The sequence below is a fragment of the Brachionichthys hirsutus genome, chromosome 22 (assembly GCF_040956055.1).
Source record: "Brachionichthys hirsutus isolate HB-005 chromosome 22, CSIRO-AGI_Bhir_v1, whole genome shotgun sequence".
Lineage (NCBI taxonomy): Eukaryota > Metazoa > Chordata > Actinopteri > Lophiiformes > Brachionichthyidae > Brachionichthys > Brachionichthys hirsutus.
In genome coordinates, this window is record NC_090918.1 from 4,629,605 (window position 1) to 4,647,674 (window position 18,070).

An 18,070-nucleotide genomic window follows, 5' to 3' on the forward strand; every position below is an offset into this window, starting at 1 on the left:
TCACGTTCTCTGACTACAGTGAGTCTTTTTCTGAGCGAGCTAGCGGCGCCATCTTGAATGCACACGATTTTATCCTAGAACGCTCAAACTGTCCGGTTTATCACGATGCTGTACCTGGAGGATTACCTGGAGAGTGAGTACCGGACGCAGCGAAGCGTCCCCGGCCTTTGCGGCCCTCATTCGCCGTTACGTCGGTGTTATTTTCCGGGCCGCTAGCCTAGCCGTGCTAGCATGCTAACCCGATCTTCTTCTCCTGGCAGTGATCGAGCAGCTTCCCATCGATCTCCGCGACAGGTTTACGGAAATGAGAGAGATGGACCTGCAGGTTCAGAGTACGTACAACACAACCGGTTAACGGCGGAGGGCGAGCCCCACTGTGACGTTTCAGTAAACATTTAGCTGAACCATTGAGCATAATTAGCACAAGGCTAGCCGAGCCGGCTAACGGCTGATGACTTCCTCTCGCTCCGGTGTGACTCACGAATTAAAGGTTTTCAGTTCTCTAACTGAATGAACCCGTTTTATTCGCTGGTACTAAAATGTCTGCCATCTTTTCATGTCCACGTACTGAACGGGGTTTGAACATTTCCGGTGTTTTCTTGTTTGCCGGAGCATCAAGTTGATCAAAAAGAGCTTCCACCTAATTTGCGTTTGATCTGTCAGCAGACTAAAACATTACATTCGGACAAAATGTCCCGAAAAGGTCCTGAACAATGTGGTCAGGTGTTCAATGTGATATTGTTAATATGACAACTGTCCTCTTGTCCCGTTGGGGGTTGCCACAGCAACCCAACCTTCTCCACTTCACCCTGTCCTTTGCATCGTCCTCCCCAACACCAGCCACTCTCATGTCCTCCCTCACTACGTCCATGTCTCTTCTCCTGGGTCGTCCTCTAGTCCTGTTCCCTGACAGTTCCATCCTCAGCATCCTTCTACCGATATCGTCCCCGTCTCTCCTCTGGACATGTCCAAACCATTGAAGTCTGGTCTCTCTGATGATGATTGGACAGTAAATGTCCAGAACCCAAACCAGCTGGTACCGGCGGTGGACTGCTAGCTTGTCCTGAACTTGAGGTGACCCTGAATGAGTCTCCGTGTCCCACCAGACGCCACCGATCAGCTGGAGCAGAAGGTGATCGAGTTCTTTGTCAATGCGAAGAAGAACAAACCGGAGTGGAGAGAAGAGCAGATGGAGGTCATTAAGAAGGTGTGAGCGTTGGGACCTCAACGTGGGGGGGTTGGTTCTGGTCCTGGTTCTAGTCCTGGCTCTGATCACGGTTCTCCGCTGTGTTTCAGGATTATTACAAAGCTTTGGAAGACGCAGATGAGAAGGTCCAACTGGCCAATCAGATTTATGATCTGGTGAGTCATGTGACTGCAGCTCTGACAGTAACGGCGATACCTGCGGGGCTTCATCAGGACGCGTCCTCTGTTATAACAGGCTTATGAACACTGGGAGGCTTTGTGTATGGCGTTATAACAGGCTTATGAACACTGGGAGGCTTATGTATGGCGTTATAACAGGCTTATGAACACTGGGAGGCTTTGTGTATGGCGTTATAACAGGCTTATGAACACTGGGAGGCTTTATGTATAGCGTTATAACAGGCTTATGAACACTGGGAGGCTTTATGTATGGCGTTATAACAGGCTTATGAACACTGGGAGGCTTATGTATGGCGTTATAACAGGCTTATGAACACTGGGAGGCTTATGTATGGCGTTATAGCAGCTATGCAGCTCCATGTCAGCAGTACGCAGGTTGAGCACAGCTGCAGTGAAGCTAAACACACAAATGCACTGCACTGGACACGCCCCCTTTCTACCTGTAGAAGGTGTCAGAATGATTAGAACTGTGAAAACCTCTTTCTGGGTGGAGCCAGGAGGGACAACGTGGTCCAACCTGGGGACAAAGAGCTCCCAAAGTTGTTCTCTCACTCTTCTGATCAGAACATTGATCAGAACTCGATATTCTAAAGGAACCGATACAGGTAAGGGTGTACTCGCTCATCCCGGGGCCGTGTTCTTCGTTCTCCAGGTGGACCGTCACCTGCGGAAACTGGACCAGGAACTGGCCAAGTTCAAGATGGAACTGGAGGCCGACAACGCCGGTATCACGGAGGTCCTGGAGAGACGTAAGGCGCGGCCCGGCTCCGGTGGAGCGGATCGCCGGGTGGACTCGGCTGCCCCTCATGGCCCGTCTCGGTCTTTGTTCCTCTTCAGGGTCTCTGGAGATGGACAGTCCGTCTCAGCCGGTCAACAACCATCACGGCCACTCGCACGCCCCGCCTGAGAGTGAGTCCTGCTGAGGGTTCTGCTGAGGGTCCGGTGTGTTCTGTGGGGTTCTGCTGAGGGTCCGGTGTTCTGTGGGGTTCTGCTGAGGATCCGGTGTTCTGTGGGGTTCTGCTGAGGGTCCGGTGTTCTGTGGGGTTCTGCTGAGGGTTCTGCTGAGGGTCCGGTGTTCTGTGGGGTTCTGCTGAGGGTTCTGCTGAGGGTCCGGTGTTCTGCTGTGTTGTAACAGAGAGGAAGTACAGCGTTCCGTCTCACCACACGACGGAACACGTTCCTGAGAAGAAGTTTAAATCTGAAGCCCTGCTGTCCACTCTGACCTCCGACCCCTCCAAGGAGAACGCCCCAGGTAGCGACCCGCCCGTCGGTGCCGCTCCGGCCGCTCTGGGTCGTTGACCGTTGACCGTTGACCGTTGTGTCCCCCCGCAGGCTGCCGGACAAACAGCACCTCCTCGTCCTCCAACGCGTACGGCGTGAACTCCTCTCAGCCTCTGGCCTCCTACAGCCTGAGCTCCCTGCCGGCCGGGCCCGGCGCCGGCGCCGGCGCCATCACGATGGCCGCCGCCCAGGCTGTACAGGCCACAGCACAGGTGAGGTTCTGTTAGAATCACTGCCCCCTTTGGATGGGGGAGGTGGGACACCTGCGTCCCGTCCTGAGCTGTCCTCGGTTCTGGTTCTGGTTCTGGTCGTCCTGCTCATCTGGTTCTGGTTCTGGTTCTGCTGCTGTCCTCAGATGAAGGAGGGACGGAGGACGTCCAGCCTGAAGGCCAGCTACGAAGCCATCAAGAACAACGACTTCCAGCTGGGCCGAGAGTTCGCCCTGTCCCGGGACGGCGCCGGCTATCCGTCCTCCGCCCTGGCCTCCACCCTCACCCAGACCCTCACCCCCCCCGCCACCGCCACCGCCGACTCCAGGGGGCGCAAGTCCAAGTAAGAGCCGCACACAGCCCCGGAGGCCGGCGTGTGCTCGGGTACGACGTTCTCGTTCTGCTCCCCAGAAGCAGCATCAAGTCGTCCAACCAGCAGTCGTCCTCGTCCTCCTCGTCTTCCTCCTTGTCCTCGTGCTCTTCGTCGTCGGCGCTGGCTCAGGAGCTGTCCCAGCAGACGTCGGTGCTGCCGGAGGCCGAGGCCAGCAGCCAGGTGGACTGGACCTACGACCCCAACGAGCCCCGCTACTGCATCTGTAACCAGGTAACGGCCAGTCTGGGGGGGAGGGGCTTCCCTACAGCTCTCAGAATGACTCCAGGTGTGTTTGTCTTCCAGGTGTCTTATGGAGAGATGGTCGGCTGTGATAACACAGATGTAAGTACGTCCCTCCCCGGTTCAGGACCGGTTCAGGTCCAGCCAGACCTGGTCCTGATCCGCGTCCCAGACTCGACCCCCCCCCCCCCCCACAGTGGGTTTTGATGACGGGTCACTGTTGCCCATTAACGGGTCAGGATCCAGTGTTCAGAGCAACGGAGCCGTCTGTCGCCGTGGAAACAGGACTTTGTTTCCTCGGTATCGGTTTCATTCTGGCTCTGTTGACCTTTGACCCGTGTTTCCTGATCGATCTGGTGGTAGTCCAATAGACCCGAACCCGTAGAGAGTCTATTACGCAGTCTGAACCCCGATTGGCTGACGGTCAGCTGGGGGCGTGTCCATGTTCTGTCTGTTTCAGACAGTCTGAACCCCGATTGGCTGACTATCGGCTGGGGGCGTGTCCGTGTTCTGTCTGTTTCAGACAGTCTGAACCCCGATTGGCTGACGGTCAGCTGGGGGCGTGTCCGTGTTCTGTCTGTTTCAGACAGTCTGAACCCTGATTGGCTGACGGTCAGCTGGGGGCGTGTCCGTGTTCTGTGTTTCAGTGTCCCATCGAGTGGTTCCACTACGGCTGCGTGGGCCTGACGGAGGCCCCCAAAGGGAAGTGGTTCTGTCCCCAGTGCACCGCCGCCATGAAGAGGAGGGGCAGCCGTCACAAATAGACTGAGGTCAGAGGTCATCACACGGGTCCGGGTCCAGGTCTGCCGAGAGGAGGCCCGGGCGGATCTCAGATGATTCATCATCGTTCCCTCTTCCTGCTCCGGTTTGGGTTCAGGTTCTGACTTCATGCAGACAGACGTGTTGGAGGTGGAGGTTCTGATCAGAGGTCCAACTCGGCTCCAGTGTTTGTTTCAAGCCTGGTTCAGAAGACCTCTGACCCCAATGTTCTGCAGTAAAGCCCGGTTCAGACCTCTGACCCACTTTGACTTCCTTACTGGGGAAATGTTTGTCTCCAGAACTGGACCTGAGATCATCCCCAGACTGACCCGACACAGAACCAGAACAAACCGGGTCACCATTCACGTTTGAGGTCGGAGGTGAAGTCAGATCAAACAGAACCGAACCCGAGTTCGTCATCAAACAGAATTATTCTTCATTTAATTATTAAAGTCTCAGAAACTGGATTTTAAAATGTCATCTTTATTACATTCTGAAGGGGGGGGGGGTCTGCATTAAACTGGATCCAGGGGGGGTTCTGCATTAAACTGGATCCGGGGGGGGGGGGGGGGGGTTCTGCATTAGTGCGTGTTTCATGCTCAAACTCGGTAATAAAATGTTCCTGTTTTCTATCTGAGGTTCGGTTCTGGTTCTGCTGGTCTCGCCATAAATCATTGATTGATTCATTCTTGAATTATTCCGGTACCGGTACCGGGTCGCGTCCAGTGAAATGTGATCCCTTCTTGGTTACATTCTGATGAGACGTGTTTCCGGTCCGGCGGTACCGGTTAGGGTGGTACCGGTCCTCCGTGTTTGTACTGCAGTAAACGTAACTTCACTCAGTGGGACACGCGTACAGGATGTGCGTGCGTGTGTGTTCCGAAATAACTTTCGGGGGGGGGGGGGGGGTTCCGCTTCTGTTTGTCCAACTGAAGTTTGACTCCGTGTTGAGGAGCAGCGCTGGACCGGACCGGACCGGCGCCTCCGCTGGGTCTAAGTGGAACCAGATGTGCTCCTCCGGGCTCCTCCCGGCTCCTCCTCCGCCGGGCTGCTTGTTTTCCGCCCGCTCCAGTTAACGGACCCTCTCGGTACCGGGTTCTGCTGCGGGGGGGCGGACACGGAGAAGTTGTGCGGACTTTGGAGGGCTCGGTGGGTCACGTGGGAGGACCTTCAAAGCGCATGATGTCCGGAGGGGATGCGGTTCTGTCTACGTCACGAGTCTCGTAATGGACCCGACGGCCCCTCCCGGTAGAACCGCTCAGTAGCGGAACAGAACCAACGACCCGGTCCGTGAGGAGGTGATCCCTGCCGGCGGGATGCTGCTCCTGCTCCGGCGCCGCTCCGGTCCGCTCCCGGTGCCGGTGCCGGTGCTGCTGCTCCTCGGGGCGGGGGGGTGTCTCTTCTACCGGACCCTGGTGGTGGTCCGGAACCGGCTCCGCTCCGGACCACCTCCGGCGGAAGAAGGTCTGATGGAGGAGACCAGGAGAATCATTTCTGTTCTGGAGTCGTCACGGAGACAGGTGAGTCACCTGTGCAGGTGTGCGCGCGTGTGCGTGACGCGGCTTTTAAGCGTTGGTTTCTAAACAACTCCTGAAACTTCCGGGAAGTTTGTTTGTTTGTTGTTGTTTTGTTTTTTGTGGTTGTTTTGTTGTTTGTTTGTTGTCGTTGGTTGTTTGTTGGTTGTTTGTTGTTGTTTGTTGGTTGTGTATGTTGTTGTTTGTTTACCGCCCTCTCGCTGCAGCAGATTTTAAAAAGTTCCTACTGAAGTAATAGATTACTTAATTATTGTTACTGGAGTATCAGATTTCATCTGACAGCTGAGGCGACCAATCAGCAACAGGGGCGGAGCCTGTGTGTTGATCAGCTGATCGCACACATTGTGAGGTTGAACTGGACCTGGTTCTGGTTCGGTAGAGACGCGTTAGCAGGCATCACCGATGGGTCCACAGCCGGACCGGGCCTGATCAGTGGATCCAGATAGAACCTTAGACGGTTCCACCAGGAGGGAACCGGGTCAGCAGAGGTTCTCCAGGTGACCCGTCGCTTTTGTGGGTCGGACACCGATACAGGTAATCAATACAGAACATGTCCGGATCAACACCCGAACAGAACCGTGTCTTTATGGACACCGGCGGAACATGACCCGAATACGAACGCCACGCTCTTCCTCTGTGGTTCACACATCCCCTGACCCAGTTTCCAGTCCAGAACCGGTCCGGTCCGGCTGTGAGGCTCACACAAATCAATAAACAACAACATCCGGTTTCATCCGGTCCGCTCAGAACTCTGGACCTCACTGTCCCGGTTGGTCTGAAGGGGGAGGGGCCAAAACGCAGGACTCTGTTTGGGCCGGACAGGTTCTGAAACCTGTTTGTGTTTAATCTTCAATGGAGGGAACCGGAACCAGAACCGGGCCCAGAACCTGGTAAAGATAAAGATACCCGGAAGTCGGGTCGGTGTTTGTGTATCCTCAAAGCGCCGGGACGGGAACCAGAACCAGAACCAGATGTGGAGGAGGGGCAGGAACCCACGAAGAAGAGAGGAGGGGCGGAGCTCTGGAAGAGAATGAGTACTGAAGGTAGCATTCCTCTGTCTTCAGGTGTGGACTCGGCGCCGGGCGGTCCTGCTGACGGGTCGGCACCTGGCCTCCGACCCGGAGGTCCAGCTGTACCAGTGGGTCCTGCAGCAGCTGGACTACGAGGTCCAGATGTCCCGCTACGCCGAGACCAGCAGCTTCCTCAGAGCGAACCAAGGTAACCGGGCTCCGGGGGGGGGGGGGGGGGGGCTTTCACCCAAACTCCGCCCCCATCCAGGTGTGTCTGTGGTTCCAGGTGTGAGTGGGTGGAGCCTGCTGCTGTGTCTCGGTAGTTCAGAGCGCAGCTGTCTGAGAAGAATGTCCCTCTCCCACCTGCAGCATCATCAAAGGGTGAGACTCCGCCCTTTGAACAGCTGCAGCCAATCAGAATTTGCTTGTGAGTGGAAGTCACCTGTCTCCGTGTCCACAGGTGAACTTGTTGCCTGAGGTGAAGGAGGCGTTCTCAGATGCAGGGGGAGGGCTCTGTGACTTCTACGCTCGCTCACACCTGACAGGTGAGCTGAAGGTGTTTAACTCCCTCCACCCAAAGAGGGCGTGTCCAATGAGACGCCCGCTTCAAGGGGACGTGTCCAAGTTGTCCCTGGAGAACGTTGACTTTAGGAGTTCTAGAATGATTTGAACTATTAGATTACAACAGCCTGGAATCTGAGACAAATATATTTATATACAGTATATATATATATACTGTATATAAATATATATATATACTGTATATATATATATATATATATATATATATATATTGTTGCCTCCTGACTTTAATGTATTGATACACAGTTATTTAAACTAGTTTATTTTCAGAGTATTTACAGGAATGTATTGAACCTCTTTGATTTTGTAATACTGAAGGTTTTCAGTTAACTTTCTCAGAATCCGAGTTACCCATGATGCCGCACTCCTGTGGATCGACCAATCAGAAGCTGCAGGTTGGACCTAACGGGTGAGCATCATCACCTGAACTACTTCTACAGTCAGAAGAGACTAGTTTAAAACAGCTGAAGAAGAGACTAGTTTAAAACACCTGAAGAAGAGACTAGTTTAAATCAGCTGAAGAAGAAGAGACTAGTTTAAATCAGCTGAAGAAGAGACTAGTTTAAATCAGCTGAAGAAGAAGAGACTAGTTTAAAACACCTAAAGAAGAAGAGACTAGTTTAAACAGCTGAAGAAGAGACTAATTTAAAATACCTGAAGAAGAGACTAGTTTAAAACACCTGAAGAAGAGACTAGTTTAAATCAGCAGAAGAAGAGACTAGTTTAAATCAGCTGAAGAAGAAGAGACTAGTTTAAAACAGCTGAAGAAGAGACTAATTTAAAACAGCTGAAGAAAAGACTAGTTTAAAACAGCTGAAGAAGAGACTAGTTTAAAACAGCTGAAGAGACTAGTTTAAAACACCTGAAGAAGAGACTAGTTTAAAACAGCTGAAGAGACTAGTTTAAATCAGCTGAAGAAGAGACTAGTTTAAACAGCTGAAGAAGAGACTAGTTTAAATCAGCTGAAGAAGAGACTAGTTTAAATCACCTGAAGAGACTAGTTTAAAACAGCTGAAGAAGAGACTAGTTTAAACAGCTGAAGAAGAGACTAGTTTAAATCAGCTGAAGAAGAGACTAGTTTAAATCAGCTGAAGAAGAGACTAGTTTAAAACAGCTGAAGAGACTAGTTTAAATCGGATGAACTGAACTGAACTCATCTCCTCCCAGACTCCCCCCTGCTGAAGCCCCGCCCCCTGCTCTGGTTGCCATGGTGAATCTTTACGTTCTTGTGACGTCGATGAACCCGCTGACGTCCTTCCTGCATGACATCAGCGTGGTGAAGACGAACGAGGAGCCGAGGGGGCGGGCCACAAAGGTAGATCACCTGTGTTCCTGCTTATTGGTTGGGTATTGATTGACCCCGCCCAGACTGAACTGAACTGGTCACGCCCCCCCTCTCAGCTCAGGAAGCTCCTGCTGCAGCAGCTGGGACCAGCGGCATCCCATGATGCTTTGCAGCAGATGAAGAAGGTCGTAGGTGAAGTGCTGAAGGCGGCCGTGTCAACCAATCAGGAGCCACCGGCCGCCTACAGGTAAACAAGTCTGTCCTGCTGGGGGCTATTGATGAGGCGTGCTCTTGGGGGCGGGCCCTTCGTGTGTGTGATCGTGATTGGTTGTGTGTTTCAGGTGTGTGTTGTGTTACCAGCTGCTGACCTTCACTCTGCTCTTCAGCAGGACCCTCACACCTGTCGTCATCCAGGTGAGCCCCAGGTCACTTTCTCTGTTGATCAGTCGCTCCATGGCTCCGCCCTCTGGTCCTTGTTGATCCTCCCGTGACCAATCAGAGGGCCGGGTGCCTCGTGTTGCTCCACAGAACTGAGGCGGAAAACAAAGACGCTGCGCTCGCTTCCCTTTAACCATTTCCTCCTCCTCTTCCTCTTCCTTCACCTCCTCCTCCTTCCCTCCTCCTCTTCCTTCTTCCTCCCTCCTCCTCCTCCTTCCTCCTCCTCCTCCTTCCTCCTCCTCCTCCTCTGTGGTCAATCTCTCAGGTGGGTTTTCCTCAGGTGAACTGACCACCAGAGGGCAGCATGTCCTAGCAGCTGAGACTGATGAAGACTTCTCCTCCTCCTCCTCCTCAGGTGGACACCGATCTGACCTTCTCCTCTCTTAGTCCCGATGCGTTTGACAGACAGATCACCAGAGACCTGGTCCTGGAGGACACTCTGCGCTTCCTGCTGCCCACAAACACACACCTGCCACCCGGGAGGCGGGGCCGACAGGTGAGACGGCCTCCAACCAATCAGGTCGGGTTTCGCCACCATCCAGTTCAGAGAGCAGAATGAAATCAAGCTTGTCTGTCCTCGGTGCAGGACGATGGCTGCAGAGGGACAAACGGCGTCTGTCTGTCGGACGAGGACGTTCTTCTTCTGCTGCAGTTTGAGGGACAGATGAAGACGTCCTCGTCCTCGGCGTCCTCGGCTTTTCATCCGGTACTCCACCCCGCCGCTCTTCTCTCAGGTGTCCTACATGAAGGACTCATGTCTGACTGTCCTCCTGCAGCTGCATCCTAGCGTCTCGTCCTCGTCCTCGTCCTCGTCCTCCGGTCCCCACAGCGTCTCTGACCTCCTGGTCGGGATCAGCCGTTTCTACCAGCGTGGGAGGCGTGGCTTGGCGTGAGTCTGCTTTAAAGGACAAAGGGACGTCCTCTGCTTCCTGTCACACCTTCTTCTCATAATCCGTGCAGAACCAATGAGACGGCGCGAAGACCGGCCGCCTCCTCTTCAGGTGACGCAGGTGAAGGTGAGGCGTGAAGGGGGGAGGGGCTTAACATAGCTTGTAGCTTATCTTTCTACATGCTCATGCTTTTATTTTGGAGGCGGCTGCAGCAGGTAGCAGAGGAGAAGGTGAGTGGGTGGGCGGAGTCACAGACAGCCATGTTGGGTAGCATCGTCCTGTTAGCAATGTAGCCATGGTAACAACCTGGTTTGATTTGCTTTGCCCCCCCCCCCCAGGGCCGTGTGTGGACCCCCACCTTCGACAGATCTACACAGACCCGCCCCTCAGTCTGACCCCGCCCTTCAGTCCCTGGATCAAAGAGTATCGTGTCGAAGTGGCCTTTGATACGGTGACTGTTCGGATTCGTCCAGAACCCGTCACAGCTGGCTGCCGGGTCCACCTGGACGACCACCAAGGCCCCCGGTAGGACCGGGACCCCTGACCCCTGACCTCATAGGACACACTCATGACCTGGGGCTTTTTGGCAGGATGGCGAACTACCCGGTTGGCCTTGGCAACAGCAGGATCAGTATCCTGGTGACGGAGGATGCTGGGCCGGAGCCTGTTGTCATGACGATCTACACCGTCCACATGTACCGCGAGAACCGGCCCAGTTTGCCCATGTTCGGAGATCACATGACGTGCGGCTTTATGCAGGTAGGTCAGGTGTTTCCTTTCACGGAGCCACGCCTCCTTCTGTAGCGGGGTGACACGCCAGAGGAGGTGTTGTTGATGGACGGATGGACGGACGGACGGATGGACGGACGGACGGATTGACGGACGGATTGACAGGCGGACGGACGGACGGACGGACGGACGGACGGGCGGACGGGCGGATGATGCTTGTCTGTTGGACGGAGGACAGGCCTCGGAGGAGGAACGTTCTGCTGTCCCGGGTTCCGTCTGAGCGGAACCATCCTGGTGTGTTTCCTCTTCCAGCGTTCTTTGAAGGAACGTTTCTCGGTTCTCTCTGGTTCCGCTCGGCTGGGGATCTGGACCGGGCCCGCTCAGAACCGCCTCCCCTCTGTGGACTGTAAATAGAACCTTTCAGCCTTTAGCTGATGGGGAGAACCAGACCCCCCCCCCCCTCCTTCAGAACTTTCTAAATGTCCGTGTTTGTTGGATGGATCTGAGAAACAAAAGCTCTGCAGCGTCGTCATGGCAACGGCTCGCAGGCGGCGGGGTGAAAGGCGTTGTCATGGTTTCTGCTGTCCCTTGCTGGTTGGGGGGGGGGGGGGGGGGTCCGTTGGACCGTTGACACTGAGCTCCGGTACCAACAGGAAAATCCCTGTTAAGTTTTCTTGTCTCACTTTGTCGCGAGGCGCGGCGCCGGCGTGCAGAATGTGGCGCCGCCCTGCGAAACCTGCAGCGGGGGGGGGGGGCGCGTGACATCGGAGGCTCTGAAGTCGGGGCCAGACGGGGCGGCTCCAACGGGCCCCCGATTTGTTTGACCTCTGACCTCCGAGACCTGTCGGGATGAGGCCCATCTCAGATCTACGACACAAAGGAAGAGAAGAAGAGCGGGCTCAGAGCCGAGGTCCTGGTGCATTCTGGGAGAGTCCAGAACCGGTACCGGTCCAGAACTCTGCTCGTGTTGATCCAATAATAGACATACATGTTGGACCGGCGCTGACCCGGGAGGCTGACCCACTTCTTGTTCTGGTTCAGGACTGCGGTCTGCGGGTCCAGCCCGGACGGTCCTGTGGTCTCCAGCCTTCCATCAGGTCTCAGAGACCCCTGCAGGCCTGCAGCTCAGGACACGCCCCAGGTATGATGTCATTTCCTGTTTAGAGCTTATCTGCAGTGTTTCTGGTCTAATCCGTAACGTGGTCTTCAGATGTTTGACATGTCCCACCTGTCCCACCTGTCCCAGGTCAGTGGCTTGTCCCATGTCTCAGCTGCTCTGACAACAGAACATGTGATTGGAGGGAGGTTGCTTGGCAACCAGATGGCTGTTATCACCCAATAGTGGATCGTCTCAGATTGCAGGACTGCATGAGGGACAGGAAGGTGGGGTCACTGGGGTCCCTTTTCCTCCTCCCCCTTCTCTCCTGCTCCAAACTTGCGGTCCAACGTCACCTGACCTCCTCAGGTGCTGTTCATCGGCGACTCCACCAATCGGGGGATGATGTTCTTCCTGATGGAGCGGCTCAACTCCAGCCTGGTGGACTGGGGACAGGCCCACGACACGCTGGTCTACAGGAACCTGAACGGGGGCCGGACGCTGGCCGGGTACTCGTACTACCCTCAGTTCTGGCTGGACAGGAAGCTCAGACCCACGTTCAGACAGGCTCTGCTGCAGCTGCTGGACAGGTGAGGCACAGGTAGACGTGGTCCCTGGGTGTCTGGTGGTCGGCGAGTCCTCATGGGTCTGTCCCCTCAAGGTCACGACCTCTAGCCAACTCCAACCGAACTGTTCTGATGGTGGGAGGAGTCCAGTGGCTCAACACGGCCCACCTGAGGACCATCAGAGATGTGCTGAACAGGTACTTGACGCAGGTAGCTCAGTGGGGATTGGAGTTGCCATGACAACACACTTCTGTCCCCTCCTCAGAGAGTCTCTCGGTGATATTCTGGTGGTGCTGAAGTCTTTGGGGATGGGCTTCCATCTTCCTGTCGACGGGATCCGTTCTCTCAGTCTGGTACGTTCCTCGCTGTGTGACCAACATGCTAGCACAGCGTTAGCATCACCAACGGGCTAACGCAGCATAGCGTTAGCTTCACCAACAGGCTACCGCAGCATTAGCTTCACCAACAGGCTAGCGCAGCGTTAGCATCACCAACGGGCTAACGCAGCGTAGCATTAGCTTCACCAACAGGCTACCGCAGCATTAGCTTCACCAACAGGCTAGCGCAGCATTACCATCACCAAGGGGCTAACGCAGCGTAGCATTAACTTCACCAACAGGCTAACGCAGCGTTAGCATCACCGTCTCCGACATGCTAACGTCGTTGTCGTTGTTGTCCCGTATTTTGAAACCCTTTTTCAGACTGAGCTCCGAGAGCTTTACAGAACGAACCATCAGATCATCACGGCAGCAAAGCATCATGGGTACGAGGCGGTCGACACCTTCAGCATCACAATGGGTCGATACAAGGAGTTCCTGCAGGGGCGCTGTGCCTGTCACTTCCATCAGGTAACCCGACCGGAACCAATGAAGCCCAACATAACAACCAATCAGATTCAAGCTCTTCCTGTGTCGTGTACTTTGTAACGTCTTATCGTACGTTTGAAGTTCCGTCACTGAAGCAGTCGTTTAGTTAAAGGTATTGATACGATTGATCAGAGCTGCGTCTTACTGGACGGCTCCTGCTAGGACCCGATGAGTCCAGATGGCAGGTCCCACCTGGCGTGCCCGAGGGTTCTGTGTTAGGACCTGGTCCGGCCAACTGGATTTGGGTCTGTCTGAAAAACCTAAGAGAAGACAGAAAACCAGCAGCAACTTTGATCCACCAGGATCCAGAACGTGAGCCCATCGGACCGTCTGGCTGGACTGGACTCTTTAGAGCTCTCGCTCTCTCTTCCCGGCCTGGACCAATCAGAGAACAGCTCTTTGTTTTCAGGAATGTGTGAACAAATGGGATGTTTGTCTCTTCTTTATTCAACAGGTGGAGACGTTTGGGTCAGCCGGGCCTTCACACAACACCATGTCGACAACCAACCGAAGCGGATCCAACAGTGCTGGAACTGGACTCGACACCCAATCATACGTGTTGGACAAGAAGGTGGGGCTAAAGGCCCCATCCTATCACGTGAGCGGACCAGTGAACGAGGTGTACTCTGAGATCCTGCTTAGCCGCCTATGCCCCAGAACCTGAACCTGAAGACCCGAGAGTGAGACCTGGGCCTGGCAGGTCAGCGGGGGTTCGGTGGTGGTGGTGGTGGTGGATGTATAGAGCTGACGCTGAATGGAAGAGTAACAGGAGGACAGAGAAAGCGTGAACTTTGACTCTTCTTGACCTTCTCCAGGAGGACTGTCTGAAGGTCCAGCGAGGACATGCAGGACATTCCAGCAGAACCCCCACTGTCAGAATAGCAACAGCTATTTATGACAGTGAGGGCGCTATTTACCTCTGAAGCGCTAACCGTCACAGCTAATGCTAAAGCAGTGAGGAGGATGTGCCGTTCTTCCTCGGCTCGACGGACGGACCGTCCAGAGGTCGTAGCTTCCAGGGTTCCACGATGGTTTCTGTTCATCACTAGCACAGAACCGCTCCCTTTCACTGCGCTGATGCTAACAGGTTAGCGTTAGCTTTGGATGCTATGTGTTGGTGTTGTGCAGCTGGTTCTAATGCAGTAACATGTAGCGTAGTTTAAAAGCTAGTTTCTGCTACACTTGGCTTATCAACACTAGCTAACAGTAGCATAACAGAACTGCTCCCTTTCACTGGGGTGATGCTAACAGGTTAGCATTAGCTATCAGCAGCATAACAGAACCGGGGAGATTGATCTTTTCTATCTTTCTACATTAATTTTGTACCTTTATCTCTAAACATGAAGACGATAACCTGATCTGTGCTTTCATTGGTTTGTTCTTCTTTCACACTCTCTACATTTACATGGATCAAACGGTTTGATTTGATCACATCTTAGTCTCTATTGATGGTTATTTATTGATCTCTGTTTAGCTTTATATTAAACTTTGATAGACATAGAACATCCAGGTAAATCCTGATCTTGGAAGAGACACTACTAATACTACTACTACTTAGCATCTAATATTACTAACAAATAATGTAGCAAATCTAAAATCTAATTATAACTAATATAACAAAGTGTAACAACTAATATTAAGAATAGAGTTATTTCATAAGTAATAACCAACAATAGTTCTGACTAATATGTATTGATTAATAAACAATAGTAACCAATAATAATGATATTGAACTAATTACAGTAACACAAATGTAAACATAAATAGCATTTTAAAGAACGTTTAATATCTTTAATCTGTTAAATCAAAGGTGAGTTTTTAGTGATTTCGTTTCCCCTGGTCACGTGACAGATTGTCACCTGGCCCTGCCGCCCGTCCAATTAGCAGCTGTGACGTCAGCTGCTGAACGTGAATCCTCCTCTGGTCCAATGAGGGCCGTCCGTGGCTCAAACTGGACTGGGAGCTGAACGGGGGCAGACCTTCATCCGCGCGCTCCGGGACCGGGTTTTACTATGAGACAGCGAGTCCTGCGGAACCGCGGAGTCCGGGACGTGGGCACCCTGAGCCTGCTGCTGGCGTGCGTGTGCCCGCTCTGCTGCAGGGCCAGCTGGATGTGAGTACGGGACCGGGACCGGGACCGGAGCCGGGACCGGAGCCGGGGGCCAGTCAGCTGTTGTTATTAACGAGTTCATTTCATTCATGTCATTTGAAACTAGCTTTAAAGTCGGATCACCGCTGACGTCACCAAAGTCCGCTTTGACAATGCTTTGGCATTGAACCTTTATCCTGCAGGTCGACGTGACGTCAGCAGCAGAATGACGTTTCTTTTTCGTTATAAATACGTGGTGTAAACAACGAGCATCAACCGGAAATGAATCAATGCAGGGACGATCAATACAAATCAGCTGGGATGTGTTCATCTTTATTGATCGATCAGCTGATCAGATGTTTGATTTCAGGTCAAATTTAACAGCAAACTAATTCAAGTTTATTTCCTGCATCAGGAAGATCCTTTTCATTTAGATGACTGCAGTACTGCAGTAGTACTGCAGTACTACTCCTACTAGGTTTATAGTAGGAGCCCGCTGACGGGGAAGAACCAGCGGTTCAAACAGGTTCAGAGCTAACCCCCCCCCCCCCGCCCCCCCCAGGTGGATGGGTGTGACATCGGTGGGTGGGGCCGAGGAGCTGGGCTGTGCTGCCCTCCCCCCTCAGCAGCTGTTCCTGCTGCCCGCCGTCCAGGCCGGCGCCCGGCTCGCCGTCGCCGAGTGCCAGCGCCAGTTCAGGCGCGAGCGCTGGAACTGCCCGACCGGCGACCGGGCCCCCGTGTTCGGATACGAGCTGACCAGCGGTGAGGCCACGCCCCTCAGGCGAGCCTGGATCACAATGTGTCACTTCCTGTCTTGATGATGTCACTTTTGTTCCGTAGGAACCAAAGAGACGGCGTTCATCTATGCGGTGATGGCGGCAGGTCTGGTCCACGCCATCACGCGCGCCTGCAGCCATGGCAACGCCACGGCGTGCGGGTGTGGGCTCCCGGAGGGGGGCTGGCAGTGGGGAGGCTGCTCGGACCACGTCCAGGACGGAACCTGGTTCAGCCGCAAGTTCACCGACAACGCCGTAAAAAACACGTCGAGGACGAGAGGAGGGTTCACGCCGCTCACCGTGAACCGGCACAACAGTGAGGTGGGGCGACAGGTGAGGCTGGCCACACCCCCAGAGGGCGCGCCTTTAAATGTATTCAGAGATCCTCCAAAAGGTGTCAGAGCTTCAGAGTAAAGAAGCAAAACAAGAAACGTTCAGGAGAGTCGGCATGAAAGGAAAACGGCGAGGAGCAAAAAGGGCCCAAGACGTGATCCCTGAGGGACGCCCTCGTCTGTCTCTCCTCTCTCCAGGCTATCTCCGGGACGATGGCGCTCCAGTGCCGTTGCCATGGCGCCTCTGGCTCCTGTGCCGTCAAAACGTGCTGGAAGTCGATGGCGGCATTCGAACGCATCGGCGCCTACCTGAAGGAGCGCTACGAGCGCGCCGTCCAGGTTTACCGGCCCAGGAGGAAGACCAGGACCAGCGTGGACCAACAGCAGCTCGTCTACTTCAACAAGTCGCCAAGCTACTGCCTGGAGGACCGCGGGCGAGGCCTCGCCGGCACCAGGGGGCGCTCCTGCAGCCGGACGTCCGCCGGCGCCGACGGCTGCAACCTGCTGTGCTGCGGCCGAGGATACGACACGCGCGTGGCGAGACGCGTCCGGCGCTGCGGCTGCAGGTTTGTCTGGTGCTGCCACGTCCGCTGCAGCCGCTGCGAGAGCGTGAACCGCATCCACACCTGCAAATGACGCTAGCGCACCTGGAGCCACGGTGACGTCACGGCTGGGGCGATGACGTCATTCCTCCGTAGCTAACGCAACTAGACCTGGCGGCTAGCTTAGCATCAACCAGCTAGCACCTTTCCAGGTGTGTTCCCCTGCAACACATCACCTGTCGGTGCTCCAGCTGCAGCCACGCCCTGTTGGAGATGACTCGAGAAGGTTTCTCATTGATCCGTCACAGATTTAACAGCAACGATCGGCCTGTGGGCGGAGCTATTCAACCAGTCTATTGATCCTGGATTGGAAGATATATTTAGCTTTTTCTTTGTCTGTATTTGTCTTTAACGGCTTTCAGCTGAACATCACAGATATATTCCTGACAATAAAGTTCTGTTCTAAAACAGGAACTGGGCTCTATTCGGGTTTCTATTCTGGAGGAACTTTCATGTTGACTTTCACAACAAGTGGACGAAGCAGGAATAAGCAGCGACCTCCTGTGCTGCCCCCTAACGGCCTGAAGGAGGAACTACAGGACTCAGATCCTGAAACTACAAATGCTGTTTGTAGTTTCAGGCTGAAGGGAAAGATTCGTGACGGACTCACAAATTATAATAATAATAATATAATATAATAATAATAATATAGTAATGCTGCTTTTCGTACATTATTCATTCACTCACACAAGCTGAAACTCACTCATTGGCTGACCTCGTCATGTGACTCCACAGGAGAGGATGTGTGTGTGTGTGTGTGTGTTTGATGACTGAGCAAATGTCGCAGGATTTCCTGCCCCCCACCCCCCCCCCCCCCTTATCTTTGAGGCTGTCTTTCTCATCAACGCTTCAGCTGTAGAGAACACCTGAGGATCAGACGGGACGCCTCCCCCTCCCCCTCCCCCTTCTCCCCCTCCTCCTCTGCCCCTCCTCCCCCTCCCCCTCCCCCTCCTCCCCCTCTCCCTCCTCACACCGGACTCAGCAGTTCTCCGAGTTCCAGGAAACAGAGGAGGAGGGACCGGAGGA

The 18,070-nt window shown here is 54.0% G+C and overlaps 3 protein-coding genes across 3 annotated transcripts; all 3 read left to right on the forward strand.

Moving 5' to 3' along the window:
- The first annotated feature begins 31 nt into the window (after positions 1-31).
- ing3 (inhibitor of growth family, member 3) lies at positions 32-4,722 on the forward strand. Its single transcript, XM_068755092.1, has 12 exons — positions 32-133; positions 261-332; positions 1,107-1,207; positions 1,297-1,362; positions 2,039-2,135; positions 2,224-2,295; positions 2,522-2,638; positions 2,719-2,879; positions 3,023-3,219; positions 3,288-3,480; positions 3,553-3,591; positions 4,137-4,722. Exons 1-12 carry the CDS (start codon positions 106-108, stop codon positions 4,251-4,253), a joined length of 1,260 nt encoding a protein of 419 aa, XP_068611193.1. The 5' UTR covers positions 32-105; the 3' UTR covers positions 4,254-4,722.
- Positions 4,723-5,564: 842 nt separating this feature from the next.
- On the forward strand, positions 5,565-13,909 carry cped1 (cadherin-like and PC-esterase domain containing 1). Its single transcript, XM_068755517.1, has 21 exons — positions 5,565-5,768; positions 6,848-7,001; positions 7,080-7,174; positions 7,254-7,338; positions 7,715-7,784; positions 8,543-8,690; positions 8,777-8,907; positions 9,002-9,074; positions 9,454-9,594; positions 9,685-9,804; positions 9,875-9,987; positions 10,059-10,099; positions 10,327-10,513; positions 10,579-10,747; positions 11,759-11,858; positions 11,964-12,100; positions 12,183-12,403; positions 12,475-12,576; positions 12,645-12,732; positions 13,081-13,227; positions 13,700-13,909. The coding sequence occupies exons 1-21, from the start codon at positions 5,565-5,567 to the stop codon at positions 13,907-13,909; spliced, it is 2,736 nt and encodes a 911-aa protein (XP_068611618.1).
- A 1,348-nt stretch (positions 13,910-15,257) lies between these two features.
- wnt16 (wingless-type MMTV integration site family, member 16) lies at positions 15,258-17,078 on the forward strand. Its single transcript, XM_068755518.1, has 4 exons — positions 15,258-15,358; positions 15,897-16,096; positions 16,175-16,443; positions 16,641-17,078. The coding sequence occupies exons 1-4, from the start codon at positions 15,258-15,260 to the stop codon at positions 17,076-17,078; spliced, it is 1,008 nt and encodes a 335-aa protein (XP_068611619.1).
- Positions 17,079-18,070: the final 992 nt, after the last annotated feature.

Bases quoted from the DNA above. Each gene is read 5' to 3' on its own strand.
- ing3 (XM_068755092.1), top strand. From the start codon at position 106: ATGCTGTACCTGGAGGATTACCTGGAGA. The intron at 2,296-2,521 runs GTGAGTCCTGCT...GTGTTGTAACAG, and splicing joins CTCGCACGCCCCGCCTGAGA to AGAGGAAGTACAGCGTTCCG. The intron at 3,592-4,136 runs GTAAGTACGTCC...TCTGTGTTTCAG, and splicing joins TCGGCTGTGATAACACAGAT to TGTCCCATCGAGTGGTTCCA.
- cped1 (XM_068755517.1), top strand. From the start codon at position 5,565: ATGCTGCTCCTGCTCCGGCGCCGCTCCGGTCCGCTCCCGGTGCCGGTG. The intron at 8,908-9,001 runs GTAAACAAGTCT...TGTGTGTTTCAG, and splicing joins GAGCCACCGGCCGCCTACAG to GTGTGTGTTGTGTTACCAGC. The intron at 9,988-10,058 runs GTGAGTCTGCTT...TAATCCGTGCAG, and splicing joins CGTGGGAGGCGTGGCTTGGC to AACCAATGAGACGGCGCGAA.
- wnt16 (XM_068755518.1), top strand. From the start codon at position 15,258: ATGAGACAGCGAGTCCTGCGGAACCGCGGAGTCCGGGACGTGGGCACC. The intron at 16,097-16,174 runs GTGAGGCCACGC...TTTGTTCCGTAG, and splicing joins CGGATACGAGCTGACCAGCG to GAACCAAAGAGACGGCGTTC. The intron at 16,444-16,640 runs GTGAGGCTGGCC...TCCTCTCTCCAG, and splicing joins ACAGTGAGGTGGGGCGACAG to GCTATCTCCGGGACGATGGC.